Below are 14,369 nucleotides of genomic sequence, written 5' to 3'. Positions count from 1 at the left end.
TTTACCAGACAACCTTTTAAAAACTAAAAATAGACAAAACCAATTAAATGTTTTATTCAACCATAAAATCTCCTTAAACATATTTCCTTTCAATTGAGTTCAAAATCTTCAACTTCCATGTCCCTTCAGGAGTTCCTTACTCTCCCAAACTGTGTGTTTGTGGGAGAGCCTCGCTCACGTTTGCCTGCGGCAGCATCTCTCCTACATGTGGAATGTCAGAAATCTGGCTAAACTGCTTTGTCACAACACCCAAGTCGCCCTCAACAACGTTTAAATGATCAAAAGTCTGTCTGAGCTCTGCGATGTCCGCCTCCCTTTTCACCAAATCCTCTGCCAGTCGTCCTATGCGGAGGGTCAAGTCTGCCAGTTGCGGCTCGAATGCTGCAAAGTCCCTCTTTATGGTAGCAACCTTGGGCTTGAGGTCGCCAGCAAAGGTCACGGTACGGATCAGGCGGGCGCGTCCGCTCTCTAGCTCCCTCAGCCGGTCGGAGAGCTGCTTGTCGGCGGTGGCGAGCTCAGGGATCCGGCGCCGGAGCTGCTCCAGGGCCTGAGCGTCGCTCTCCGAGGCAGCGCGGAGACCCGCCATGCGATCGATGCTGGCCCCCAGGACGTCGCCGATGCGTTTGACCATGCTGCGCTCCATTACGGCTGTCTTGTCCTCCAGCTCACCAACCTGGGTCAGCAGAGACTCCACCTCCGACTGGAGGCCGTCCATCCGACGCACGTCGGTCCTCACAGACGCCACCTGGGACGAGAGAGAGTAGAGAGGGAGGACAGGGCGGAAGGAATGCAAAGAAACGCAAATACTTAGGTTAAAGGCAGGGTGGGTGATGTTTTTGAGAAGCACTTTGTCATATTTACTGAAATAAACTTCATATTCTGATAGCAATCAATATATTAAATGCTCGGAAAGTCAAATAAAATAAATCCTATATCTGTGGCCGTCGCAGGACTGTAATGAGCACAACCAATAATGGGAAAGTGGCTTTGAAGGGAGTGGGAGGGATATTTTGGGTTGGATACTTTCAAACTCAAGCCAAAATGGCTAGTTTTGCATTCAACACATTCACTCGCAACACACTACTCGGTAGCCTAATCACTTTGTTAGGAGCACATAACAAAAAACTACTGCTCATTAGGGGTGGGAATCTTTTGGTACCTCACGAGGGGTCACGATTCGATTAAAAATTCGATTTTTAATCAAATTTCAATTCGATATATGATTACATTTGATTCCAGTTTTCTGTTTAGTGTTACTTGTTTCTATTTGACTGTGATAGGCAGTTTAGTGTCGAAGAAAAAAATCCCAATGCATCAAAACCTTGAAATGTATTGTTTTTCTTGCAGTTTAGTAAACTCATTGTTCTGAAAAAAAAGAAAAGAGAAGCTAGAAGAGTGAATCGCGATTCAAATGCGAATACATTTTCCCCCCCACCCTTATTGTTCATTCACTCAATTACTATTACCATGCTCGACAATGGAACTGAATCAAAATGGCATTGATGTGAAAGCTGAGGTCAGACCTTGTTCGTTACATCCTTGGCGATGGCGGAAGTGCGTTCTTCAATCTGCCCCACAGCGCTGGACAGGGCGGCAAGGCTGGCCTGCAGTTGGCTGTGTGTCTCTGTTAGACCGGCAGCCCACTCCTTCAGCTGGCTCACATCCTGCTCCAGATGGGGGGCCAGACCCCCCCGCTGGCCCTCCAGCAGGTCTTGGATACTGTCACACTGTGGAGGGACACAAAGAGGGAAGGAGAGTGGAGAGATACATAGATAATAGTTATGCAGATTGTAACCACAACTGATTTTGTCAATAAATGAAAAAGACAGGAAATCCTTGGCACACTTTTTATTAGAAAGTCAGTCTCTTCAACAAGTTTACCTTATACTGTTTGCCATTTTTGCCTCTAATGAATAATACCATGATACACCTTGAGAACTTTCTCATTGCAACTACTTAGTAGTATAACATTACCCTACTGTACCTACTCAGAATACTTAATCGGCTGTTGCCGAATCACAGCAGTGCTAACGACAGTGCTTAATTGTGACTACATAAAGCCTTTTTTTTTATGATAATAACAGAAGGTTTTTGACATGAAGTCACATACAAATGTAGAAAAGCATAACATTGTGTGCATTGACAGAAAAAAATAAAATAAAAATAAACCCCTCCCTTCCCCATGCGACCTGCCACAATGACGTCACACAGTGCGATCATCGTCCAGCGCTAGCTGGGATTGGTCATCCGCTTGTGGGTCCTCCCACTCCTCATCCTCATCCTCCTCTGCCTCCATAGTCTCAGAATCCTCTGCTCTGAGCGACCCCACACCCATCACCACCATGCTGAGCTCTCGGACTGCCTCGGCGACCACTCCCAGTTCGTTCTTCATCTTCAGGATGCTGTTGTGGGCCTGGAGAGCATCCAGCCCTTGCTTGATTTCCAATATTTCTGTCAACGCCTTCAACATGCTGTCCTCAGTCCCAAACACCTGGAGGGTGAGCTCCTCCAGCCTCCTCTCCGCCCCACTCAGGTCCCCCCCCAATCTGAGGATGGACCGGACAGCCTCCTCCACATCGGGGAGGTGGGCCTCGCATTGCTGGGCCCTGGGAAGATGCTCCTGGAGCTGGGCGCCCATCTCGGCGTCAGCCCGGATCAGGGCTCGGACTTGGTCCTCCATTTTATGGATTTGTTTTGTGTTCCAGTCCAGCTGGTCCTGGGCCCGTTTGGTGTCTTCATCCTCCGAGCGCTCCAGAGCCCGGGCGTTCCTCCTGGTGCTGTCCTCCAGCTCCTCCAGCCTCTCTTCCAGGGCCAGCGCTCTCCGCTCTGCCTCGTTGACCCGGTCGGTGGCCCCGCCGTGGGCCTCCCGCGACTCCACCTTCAGGGTGGCGAGGTCGGCCGTCACGGCGGCCAAGCGCTCCTGCCACGTCTCTGTTACGTTGAGGAAGCGTCCGTTGACCACCTGGAGGTCGTGGGAGGCCGATTTTTCATCCGCTTGCATGGCATTAATGGCGGCGTGGAGGGAAAAGATGTCTTGCTGGAGCCGTGCCGCCACTGACGCAGTGGAGAGCGCCCCCTGGAGTTCCTTCTCTGAAGTGGTGAGCTGCACCCGCAACACAAAACAGGGAGGGCCGTTTCTGTTGTGGCTTGCAGTGCTTCAGTTTTCAAATTAAAATACAGAAACAAAGTGCAAGCACACCATGCACAGCTGTGTATAGTTGGAAACACAAGTACATGATTGTCTTGACCAAAAATGCCATGCAAGACCATTAGAACTTTTACACACGACACACATACAATACTCTTGCATATTTATGCGCACAAACTGTCAGGAGCAGGAATATTATACCCTCAAGCTACATTAGGCCTAGTTACCTTTTTAGACACCTCGAGTACTTCCTCCTCCATTTCAAGGAGACTTGCAGTCTTCCCATACAAGTGTTTGTATTTCTCCTCCACGTCGGTTAACTTTTCATTCTGCTTCAACACCACCCTGTAGGAACACATGTTCCAGTATCAAATACTTAAAGGTAAAGACAATTCTAACATATCCTAATTTAATAATATGTTGTCTTACCAGGTTAAGACAGCACAAACTACCACGGATAGTAGACAAGCAATCGTTCTTAGATCCAGAGAGAAAACCGAAGTTTTGCGTCGATCTAAATGGACCCCTTTAGTCGTTTCCACTTTATTCGCCTCATCTTCGCAGTTGTTTGGCTTATTGGACATCTCCTCATTTGGTTTTTGTGTCTTCTTTCTTTGCTTTACTTCGTTATTAGGCATTTTGGTACAATAGTGTTTCAACTTGTAGCTTCAACCAAAGAATTCAGTGTAGCGACGGCAAAACCCCCCACAGTTCTAGATTTTGTAATACAGTCTAAAGCAAGAAACTCCATTCAAATGCCGTCCATAATTAGTTATGCTTGATACACTTTCGTACATAAATAATGAAGATGATAGACGTCTACAACACAGTCTTAGCCTACATCCCTGACAGAATCAACTTCCTTGCTCCTTAGTTTGAGGAATATTAACAAATACGTCAGCCACGTAGGCGACTGCCAGCCGTTTTCCGTTCCTTCAATCCGTTATAGTACGAGTGCGTTCATTCTGTGCAGTCGACGTGCCCTATTCTACAAGACTGGCGGAACCTACAAGAAAATACATAAAAAGTTCATGTAGTGCAGTAGAATTGGGCAGCTCCGCCAAGTCATCTCAGTATACAAATTCGTATATTATGATTTATAATCAATTCAGAATTAAACAGCTTGATTGAGAGTCTGTTAGATTAGATGCCCACTGGGCAAACGATGGTTTACAAATGTTAGTTTGCTGAGCAGTAGTGTTTAAAACTATAGCAAGCAGTAAAAAGAGGGTTTTGTTGAAGAATATATGGGGGGGAGGGGGGATCTGACATGCAGTAGGAGTGGATTGGCTGATTACGAGATCTGTGGAGAGCTGTCCACATTAGGGGACTGTTACAGATAAAAGACAATCGGGAAAATGTTAATGTGATTTTGTGAACAATTTATGTTCACAATACAATGTTTATTATTTCCATGCCTGCAGGAACACTGGGAGAACAGCATTATCTCATCCATACAATATCATTTTCAGTAGCCTCACCTAAAGTTGAGTATACAGGAAAGGTTTTGAAAGTAGAAGGTTTGTATTGCTTGTAGTGTTAAGTCAAAAATATTTCATAATGGGGTGTAGTTTTAGATCCAGACCATCACTCATCACAAGCTTGCTCAACACATTATTTCCTGCCATCAAGAACAACAGGAAGTGTTCACAGTCAGTCTAATTTCGAGATCAATGTGCTGCATATCATCACAAGATGTGATGAGAAGTTCAAGATACCAAGCACAAAGTCCTCCTTTTGGTTACATCAAGACCATCAGGCTGAGCAAGCCAACAATCAAAACTAGGGATAGAATGGCCTCCGTCAGAAACCTCAGTGTTGTGCTGGCAGTTCTCATGTGTACATACCATCCAAGTATTTTATGACCAGCATAGCCACTGGTCATATCAGCCCCTCCCCTCACACTGCCAAATACCTTGTGCCCAATTCTAAGAAAGAATGCAAGGTGATACTAATACAGGTCTAAGGGAGTAACAGTTTATTTGGCATTTTCACAAATGACATTATGCCTCATTTGAACTACATAAAGCATGAAAATGTATAAATAATAATAATAGCCGTCATACATTTTCTTTATCATTTTATAAAAATGTTTTCTACTAAAGCGTATATCTATTTACCCCCCCATGTATTGGTGTATGTGAGCTCTCAATGTAAACTAACCAACTGAAGTATTGAGATATTAAAATTGAGATCATTGTTAAGTCAGGATGCACAATGAAAGCTGAAGAGCCATGCAAAATCAACATTACTTTGTATATATCATTTAATAGTTCTAGACAAAACAAAAGCATCACAATGACCTGAATTTACTGGATCTCATGTTTATGGTAACATTAGGGTAAATAATACGGAAAAAAACTAAAATGAAGCAGGTGCAAAAGGTGTGCATTAAAACAAAAAACCCCACAGCAACAAACTGCAGATACCTACATGACTCCACCATGTCTACTGTTTTTAGGGCAAACGTGCTACAATGCAACTCTTTGGATTAAGGCATAAATTAAATGTAAAAAGATGAACCGTATTATTCCTATCTTATCTTTTATGTGATTCAGATTCATAAGGACAACTTTTACCATACATAAATATGTTTGTTGTTATATTTTCTTCATTCTATAATGGAGTACGTATAAAAATGATTACATGAGAGAATTGGGCAGTGTGCTATAACATTGTCTAGAACCCAATCCTAAATCAGATGCTTACAACCAAAACACTATGCATTTGCAGGAGGTATTCAACTGTAGCAATAACAGCCAAGCTGGTGTGAGGCACAATTATGCCATTCCACCATACCTCTCAAGATCTGAAATGCTGCTTAGAGAAAGGAGCAAGGCTTGATTTGGGATTAGGCACCATCAGTTACAAATAGTTCACCGACTCCAGCAATAAAACAGTTACTAAATTACAGCCACTCAAACTCAAAACCACCGCAAAAACACTTTCATTAAAGTAAACACACCTTTCTTCTGGACATCGCATGTTATAGTGCCCAAGTGTAAGGTCATCCAACAAAGGGTCACATCACAATAATAAGTAGTGCAACAGTTGTGCCACCCATCAGGGTCAGTCTAGGTGTAGCCAAATATAAGAATGGTTATATTAAACATCTCTATGAATCTAATGCAGCCTCATCCTCCTTTGTCACTCCTGGCAAAAAAAAAAAATATATAAATAATAATTGGCCAATTATTTCCTTACCGCAGCCTAAACCATCCATTTACAATTTGGTGAGATTTATTATTCAAAGTGGTCTCCTTGTCTCTTATCAGAAAATACAAGTACAACTCAGATAAATCAGTCCTCTCAGTATAATGTGTGATCTATAAACAACCAACACATCCCACTTTGAAAAACAAAGTATTAAATACAGTGCCAATACACAGAGAAAAGTTAACCCTTGGTCCCCCCTTCAGGATCAGAATGACCAATGCTTTTCTTCAGAAAAATATAAGGCCGGCCTTCTTGACATGTAGCCATCTTGGTCCTGTGTTTGGAATTGTAAGTGCACTTAGAGGACAATAAGGGCACTTTCAAAGCAATGAAAATAAGGGATATGTGCACTGAATGAACGCTACACATACACTTCCAGATCAAGATCTGTTGGCCACAATCTGTGAGTCGACCCACAGACTACAAACAGCTATATCCACCCATTTCTTGATTAGCTACGCTCCGCCATGCTTGCTGGACAAGTTCACATTGAGTCAAACACCCATCGCACATTGTTTGTGTTTTAAAGTGCCTCAATCGGTGTCACTTGGGTATTAGCCAGAGGCTAGACCAATAGATTAGGCGTCAACACGGGCTATAGTCTGAGCAAGAAAACAAACACACAAAGAAAAATAACTAGTAGTCTGATGTTTCAGCATGACTTCTACAATCACCAATATTAGTACAAAGGGGGGGAGAAAATAAAATACCCTCCAAAACCCCACTAATTGTACTGTGTATAACAAGATTTGAATATCTCAAGTTAACGTAAAAAATGAAATAGGCTAATCATTCGCATTCAAAATGTATTAAAAATAATACAGTGCCAAAACAATTACTTTATACAACCAAATTCGTTATACAGAAAAGCCTTCCAGCATATATCACCCTCAGTTCCTAGAGGATTCCATGACATATTAACACTCCATTAATTCATTTCTTTTTTACATATAGCTAAATCCTAAACTCTTTATGGAGACATGTTTTATATTCTGCTGTTCAGGATGTTAACCCATACCTTTTTCTCTTCCTTCAGAGCCTACAACTCTTTTACCCATTCTCTTGTATGGCAGCCTTTGGTATGTGCATGTGTCCTTCATACATCTGTGTGTCAATAGCCACCTTCTCAATCCCCAACCCCTCCCCAATGGGTGTGCCACTGCCAAATGCATAGTGTTTCACACTGGACTTAGGTGCTGTAGTGGTCCTGAAAAAAAAAGACACAGGCATAGGAGTTAGGGGCGACAGAACCTGCGTGTGTTAGCAATAGCAAATACTATAATTCCAGTAGCATATCACACTTCTTAACTGCTTTACAGTGTGTGTGGTTACTCAAGTCATTCATTTACAGTGACATCTTTTCTGTGCATTGCGAAATTCAACGCTATGGTGAGACAGCCCAACCACAGTTACACATTTTCACGCTCTAAATGCTGCCATATCTCCTGTGTAGCTTTAGAGAGGGTTTCCTCCCCACCTGGATGGAGGAGACCACCCCGCTGGCCATGACAGACAGCCTTCCAGCTACGTTCCGGACCCCCAGCTTGAGTTGGGACATGTCCGGGGCGTTGGGTAGCACGTTGGTCAGGCGGTACGAGCCTGCTGTGGACACCAGAGAAAGACAACACCGCTGTGTCAGGCCTTATGCTGCTGCTAGCCTAGCACCCTGACTCATGTACATTATGTTCCCCATTGTGGTGTCAGGGTCGAGTCCTCTTGCAGACAGGAAGTGAGCTCGTACCTGGCTGTTTCTTCGGGTCGTCGAACAGGTCGGCCGAGCTGATGGAGGAGTTCCCAGACAGTCTTTCCAGCCTGGTCTTGGCCTCGTACTGGGAACAACAGGAGCAAATATGTATTTAGAAAACTTAAGAAATCTTGGACAGATTGTCTTTTGCACGTTTTAGAGGAAATTATTGTAACCAGAAGAATGGGAATAAAAACTACGAAAATTACTGTCCTTATTTAAGAAACATTTGGAATGGGACCAGTAGCGTAGAGCTGCAGTAACTGAAATTCCATTCCAACTGTGGTGAGGGTTCTGTTATTGGAGCAGCTAACTATCGAGCAGCTAACTAGAATGACCAAACAGGCAGCGCTTACATCCGACTCGTCCTGCTTGCCGAAGTACATGTCGGAGGAGATGGCCTTCACGTCACCAAACTTTTTCCGGGCTTCGCCCAAGTCTGTGATGGGGACTGGTTCGGGTTTCCGTCTGGACGTGATCCTGTGTGTGTGTGTGTGTATGTGTGTGGAGAGAGAAAGGATAAGGTTGGGAATGGATGCACAAAAACCATGTAATAGTCAAATTAGAAAAGATTAATCCAGCATGACTTGAAACCAAACTAAAATGATGAGAACTTATACAAAATGGTAACAGCAATGTTTCCAAAAAAAGCAATACATTACATACGCAACTATCAACATGTCAAATAATGTTTTGCGTTAGTGAGAGGAGTAAAACCACATGATTACAACAGCTGTGTGCCTGGTGATTGGCAGATGATTTGTGACCTCATACCTGTCGTCCAATGAGGAGGTCATGGCACTCAGGTAGAAATCAGGTTCTGCTTTGGTGCTCTCTTTCCTCCAGCCACCTTCTCCAGCATCACCCCACTGAGAGAAGAACTTATCCGAGGTCTCTGTCTGGTCATCGAACCTTGACGACATTCTAACACGACACAGAACACTCACTTATCTGTGTGCGTGTGTGTGATGACTCAAACCAGACAGACAGATTAAATTACATAGTAAGGTTAAATAATGAATGGAAAATATATACTGTGCTAGCTGTGTTATGCTAGCTGGTTTCATTTTGACTGGCAAAATACTGATGTTTCTCGTCACAAATGCCCTATAAACGCTTCTCTTGCTAGGCTACCTGTTCGCTGCCAGATATCTCACTTGCAGGGCCTGTCATGTGACTTCAATAGAAAATGAAAGGGAGGGCAAATTTTGTCTAAAACCCCCCTGAAAAAAAGTCTTAGGGGAAACACTGGACAGGGTGGTGTTTTGTGGGCCAGGGCGGTGTTGCGTGGTACAGGGCGGTGTGTGCTGGTCATACCTGGACGTAAAGGAGCCCTCGTTCTCCTCTTCATCTATGTACTTCTTTGCTTTGGTGGTCTTGGCCCCCACTGGGCTCTCCTGCTCAATGATGTGCATGTCTGACGTCACAGAGTGAGACACGCCACTAGAGGAAGGGAGGGAAGGACAAAAGGAAAACAGGAAGGAAAAACAGAGAAAACAGACAAAAGAGGGAAATTAAATGGCAAAAAGAATGCTTTTGTTATCAATATTATCAGATGGGAGGAATGTCACCACCTGTTCTTAGGACTCGTGTAATAAGACTGTTCTCCAGCAACAGGTATTCTTGAATCATCGTGGTCATCGACATTACAATCATCGCATCAAGCCCCTCCTACCTCCTGCTGCCCAGGCCCATGCCCAGACGTTCAGCCTGCTCTTTCTTCTTCCCCTCCATTCCCTTCATCTTCTCCTCCCCCCTCTTCCTCTGTTCCTCCAGGTCCTTGTAGGCCAGACGGAGAGAGGAAGCTCTGGGGGGAGGGAGAGATATGGGTGGGAGGGGGAGTTTAGAAAGTGAAGCATTCAGAAAAAGTGACTTTTCGAACTTGCAGCGTACTTTTAATGTCCGTTTGAATGCAAGGGGTTTAAGAGTACGAGGGGAGAAAGAAGAAGCGGCATATCTAATCAAAAACGTGAAACCTTAATAGCAAATGAAACGTGAAGAGGAGACTCACATGGGTTGTTCTGGTTGAGGGGTCTTCTTCTTAGTGGTGGTGCTGTCCACCTCGCGGAGCTTATCCACAGCCTGAGCCCTCTTCTCCAGCTCAGAGAAGCTCTGGCTACTCACCTTCTGGGCCCCTAGACCGCCTTTCTTGGAGCCCAGCTTAAAACACACACACCTCAAATCAATTTGTGGCAAACAAATTCATACTAAATCCATATTCCAGAAAAAAATAAACGTGGCATTCATGTCTGGGCATTCACAACGAAATACATATTAAATACTAACAAAAATGTCAGACTGCATACCGTTTTCTTTCCTGCCGCTGGTTTCTTCTTTAACATAGAGGAGGGATCTGGGAGGGAGAGAAAGAACAGAGGCTTTCTTTGAATTTTGGGTCCCCTACAACTAAAAACCTTCACCTTGAGGGTAAAGACTAAACCTTACCTACGGTGGCTTTAGGGGACACACTTAGCGCATCCACTCTAGGGCCCTCCTCTGAATTGCCTGGGAGACACAGGAGGAGGATGACCATGGACCTTCAGATACACAGTTGTGTGTGTGTGCGCCTGTATGTTTGGATACAGGGGTGTGGTGATAATCCATCCTGTGCGCGTGTTTGCGCAAAGAACGGCGTGCGTCTTTGAGGGCGAGTGCGTGTTTGCACAAGTGAGCGTGGTAATAATATAATAATAAGACTTTATTCCAATAACAAATTTCATACAAGAATTGCAGCTCAAGGTGCTTGTGTCCGTATGTGGGGTCCGTTGGCAAACGTCTGTGTGCTGAGCGCATGCGTTTGTGTGTCTGTGTCAATGAGTGCGAGTCAGAACAAGTCCTGTGTGAACGTACCATTGGTCTCCTTGTCCTGCTCCTTGGCGGGGGTCTCCTCAGGAGCCAGGGTGGAGTTGAGGCTCATACCTGCTGAGACCAACTCTTTAGGAGGAGCCTGGCCAAAAAAACAAACCACTATGTCAACACAAATTGTGTGTGTGCGCCCATTATCAGTGAAGAGGATCAAATTGGATAACCAGGAAGCTTGATGCACTTGCACACAAATGCGTACACATGCATGTACTGTCCACAGATACTAGGGATGGAACGGTATACTGAAGTCACGGTTCAGTTCATACCGCGGTTCAGATCACGGTTCGGTACAATGGAGGGAAAAGCAAAACAAACCAGGTTCCTCTACGAGTGAATACGGCGCATTGAAGATGACATGTAAATTCCGATTGCTTCAGTGATTTTTTTTACCCTATTTGTATGTGTATCTAAAGGCTGGTTAAGCACTGTAGGGAGGAGAAGTTGGACAGTTGTTTTTGTCTCATTCCAGTGATTGGCTCACCTGGGTGATGGCGTCTGATTAGCACTTATCCAGATGCGTTATATATTCGTTACCATGTATTTCCACTCACATTTACATTTAGTCATTTAGCAGATGCTCTTATCCAGAGCGACTTACAGTAAGTACAGGGACATTCCCCCGAGGCAAGTAGGGTGAAGTGCCTTGCCCAAGGACACAACGTCATTTGTCACGGCCGGGAATCGAACTGGCAACCTTCAGATTACTAGTCTGATTCCCTAACCGCTCAGCCACCTGACTCGCATACCCCACAACTGCTGAACAACGCCGACACACAGTGCTTGTCTTATCCACCACTCTCTCGCCTGTACTACTGTAACTGACTGGGAAACCGACGTTTTCACAAACTTGCGATCTTAAAGAGGCCGGCGGGTCCTCTATCTCTTGTGGGTCGCCACCACTCGCCATACTCGTCCTTAGTGCTGCTAGCCATCTCTGAATCAGAGCTTCAGAGCCAAGGCGGGACTACAGATTAGGTGTCCCTAAAGAACATGAGTATCTAACAGTAGTTCCGCATTACATTAATTAATTTGCACGCGACTTTTAATTATTTTTATACCGTGTAATTTCATGCACCGAACCGTTTCGGTTCAATACGAATACATGTACTGTTCCTCCCCTAACACATACACACACACACCTGTATATGCAGACTGAAGAAATCCTCCTGCTTGTCAACAGGTGAAGTAGGAGATAGGGGGGCTTGGCAGTCCAGCCACAACTAATCAGAAACAAAAACACCAGCAGATGGATGAGATATTTGTGGAGACTTTTAGATAGCCCAAGATGCTACACCTGGTTTCCACCCATGACGGACTGCGGCTTTTTGTAGTTTACCTCTGTGCCGTTGCGCCGGGTGGCCTGTGTGGCAAGGGTCTTGATTTTTTCCCTGTACAGCAGCGCCGCACGGCTGTTGTACTTGGTGTTGGCAGCATTGGATGTGCAGCCGTGCTGTGCAAAAAATGCCATCTGGGAAAGAGGACAACAACAAGTCACAGAAGCGTACAGGAGGGGACGAGCCGCAGGTTGTGGGGTTGTCAACGGTCATCGTAGGTCATCAGTTGTGTCGGAGCCATTGGAGTGTCTCGAGACATTTAGGTAGATTAAAAAGGCTGCTCCTTCTTACAGGGTTGGTATGGTGCCGTATGTGTAAATCCATGGAGTGTTTCAATGTCTGAAATGGTGTTGAAACTGGTTTTGGACATGCCCCCTTTCAACACTGCAAAATCAGGATACATTGGAAAAGCAGTGAAACGCTGTCTGAAGGAACTGGACATGCTTTCAATCATACATCCCATAGTGACAAGCCTTTAACCTCAGGCCCGGTTCCTCGTCAAGGTGTCAAGGACAAAACATCAGTCACTAATACAAAGGAAGCACTGAAATCTCCACCCTGCTAAGCAAAGAAAAATATTTCCGTTTCCACCTTTTTGATTGGCTTGAACTCCATAGTAAAACAAGAAAACTGGAAAAACATAAAATCCCACAGTTCTGCACCAGATGTTTTCTTCACATCTAACCGTTTATCTGTCTCTGAGACACTGGTCTACCAGAGACTAGCCTTAATTATATGCCAAATGCTTACCGCGCTGGCATTGCCACCCACTTGCATACTTCGTATCTGGTACCAGGACCAGTTGAAGTCCAGCTCAGTTGATCTGCAACACAAGAACTGGAAGTTTCAGTCCAGACTGCAGGCAAAAATTTGAACTCTATTAGCATCTGTGTAGAGAGAAGAACTGATTGGCATAGCATAATTGAAATGGTCTTAAGTCAGTTTTTCTTTACACACACACACAATGCATGTCATCCTACCTGATGAAAGTCAGATGTACACCGAGGGACCTGTGTGTCCCTGAGCAGTCTATACATAGGAATACTCCATAGGTTATACTGGCCCAGCTGGGGTTCTTTGCTGAGCAATCAAAACAGGCCTGAGGGAAAGAAAGTTCAAACTTCTACTGACACATTTCTGTACATAAGTCAGGCAAAATAAATGCATTTGACTGACCTGAGCATCTTTTTTCAATATTATGTATGTAATGTGGCAATAAGGAGAAGCAACCGTGTTGACCGAATAGATTGCAACCCATGACGCAATACAATCAAGCGTGGAGGTCTGAAGTGCAAAATAATATAAGCTTAATCAACACGGTCTACGAGGGAATGACACAAAGGCCTTAACCCCTTACTTTCACGTACTGTTGTAATTGCTGTTTTTACTCGGAATGAATGAACTGTTCAGAACCGCAAACTCAGCTCAACATTGTAACAGCTGTTGCAGTTTGCAACGCTGCGTTGGACCCGTGTATCCGTTCTTCATTTGAGTCGCTGAATAAGAGTTATATTTGACATTCGCCTATGAATGACACGTCAACGTAAGACATTCGGTTGCGTTGATACACAAACTTTGTCATCCTTGCCAAATATCGGCTGGTTTTCGAATTGGCAACACATAGCCTTGCTAGCAGCCTATAGATTCTAGCTAATATTAACTGCGTAGGAAAAATCTACTTCCACCCAACGCAGCAAAACATATGTATTCAGGATACAAACGTTCCCAGATCAAATGTTCTACCATTATAATATATGTTACAGGGTGATGGCATGCGCATCTTCCACTCTCCAACAAAACAGTGCGACGTGTCAAATGCTTTCTCATAGCCTGTGTCGCTAGCTACTTCCTTATTTCGAGTAACGATGGTGTGATCACCAAAACAAACTCACCTTATTTGTTGGTATGGAACGCAGCCGCTTGAATATAGCCGAAATATCTTGCTTACTGGGGTCACTCATCTTTCTACCTGTTGACTTTACCTGTCAGGTAAAGACCGAAACAGCATCCACCGATATTTCTCTAGAAAGATGCCTGACCCATGAGCTCTTACTCATTAGTC

The 14,369-nt window shown here is 44.4% G+C and overlaps 2 protein-coding genes across 7 annotated transcripts; both read right to left on the bottom strand.

Annotated features, from left to right (window-relative positions):
* Positions 1–39: 39 nt before the first annotated feature.
* On the bottom strand, positions 40–4,132 carry ikbip (IKBKB interacting protein). 3 transcript variants are annotated; one of them, XM_067254437.1, is made up of 4 exons: positions 3,578–4,132; positions 3,376–3,493; positions 1,524–1,727; positions 40–745 (listed from the first exon to the last, which is right to left on the bottom strand). In XM_067254437.1, the coding sequence occupies exons 1-4, from the start codon at positions 3,784–3,786 to the stop codon at positions 137–139; spliced, it is 1,140 nt and encodes a 379-aa protein (XP_067110538.1). In that variant the 5' UTR covers positions 3,787–4,132; the 3' UTR covers positions 40–136. The 3 variants fall into 3 exon arrangements, with proteins under 3 accessions (XP_067110538.1, XP_067110537.1, XP_067110536.1); XM_067254436.1 differs by lacking the exon at positions 40–745 and adding an exon at positions 2,190–3,103 and having other exon boundaries at positions 1,675–1,727; XM_067254435.1 differs by lacking the exons at positions 40–745; positions 1,524–1,727 and adding an exon at positions 1,834–3,103.
* A 979-nt stretch (positions 4,133–5,111) lies between these two features.
* Positions 5,112–14,351, bottom strand: arfgap3 (ADP-ribosylation factor GTPase activating protein 3). 4 transcript variants are annotated; one of them, XM_067254599.1, is made up of 16 exons: positions 14,200–14,351; positions 13,288–13,406; positions 13,058–13,130; positions 12,310–12,441; positions 12,113–12,193; positions 10,959–11,055; positions 10,554–10,613; positions 10,415–10,461; positions 10,120–10,268; positions 9,784–9,915; positions 9,426–9,551; positions 8,883–9,032; positions 8,465–8,588; positions 8,106–8,193; positions 7,842–7,966; positions 5,112–7,571 (listed from the first exon to the last, which is right to left on the bottom strand). In XM_067254599.1, exons 1-16 carry the CDS (start codon positions 14,266–14,268, stop codon positions 7,554–7,556), a joined length of 1,590 nt encoding a protein of 529 aa, XP_067110700.1. In that variant the 5' UTR covers positions 14,269–14,351; the 3' UTR covers positions 5,112–7,553. The 4 variants fall into 4 exon arrangements, with proteins under 4 accessions (XP_067110700.1, XP_067110701.1, XP_067110702.1 ...); XM_067254600.1 differs by having other exon boundaries at positions 7,842–7,963; XM_067254601.1 differs by lacking the exon at positions 10,554–10,613.
* Between the last annotated feature and the right edge of the window lie 18 nt (positions 14,352–14,369).

Source organism: Osmerus mordax, chromosome 17 (genome assembly GCF_038355195.1).
Source record: "Osmerus mordax isolate fOsmMor3 chromosome 17, fOsmMor3.pri, whole genome shotgun sequence".
Taxonomy (NCBI): Eukaryota; Metazoa; Chordata; class Actinopteri; order Osmeriformes; family Osmeridae; genus Osmerus; species Osmerus mordax.
Note: the sequence above shows the minus strand (reverse complement) of the source record. Positions and strands in the feature narration are given on the sequence as shown.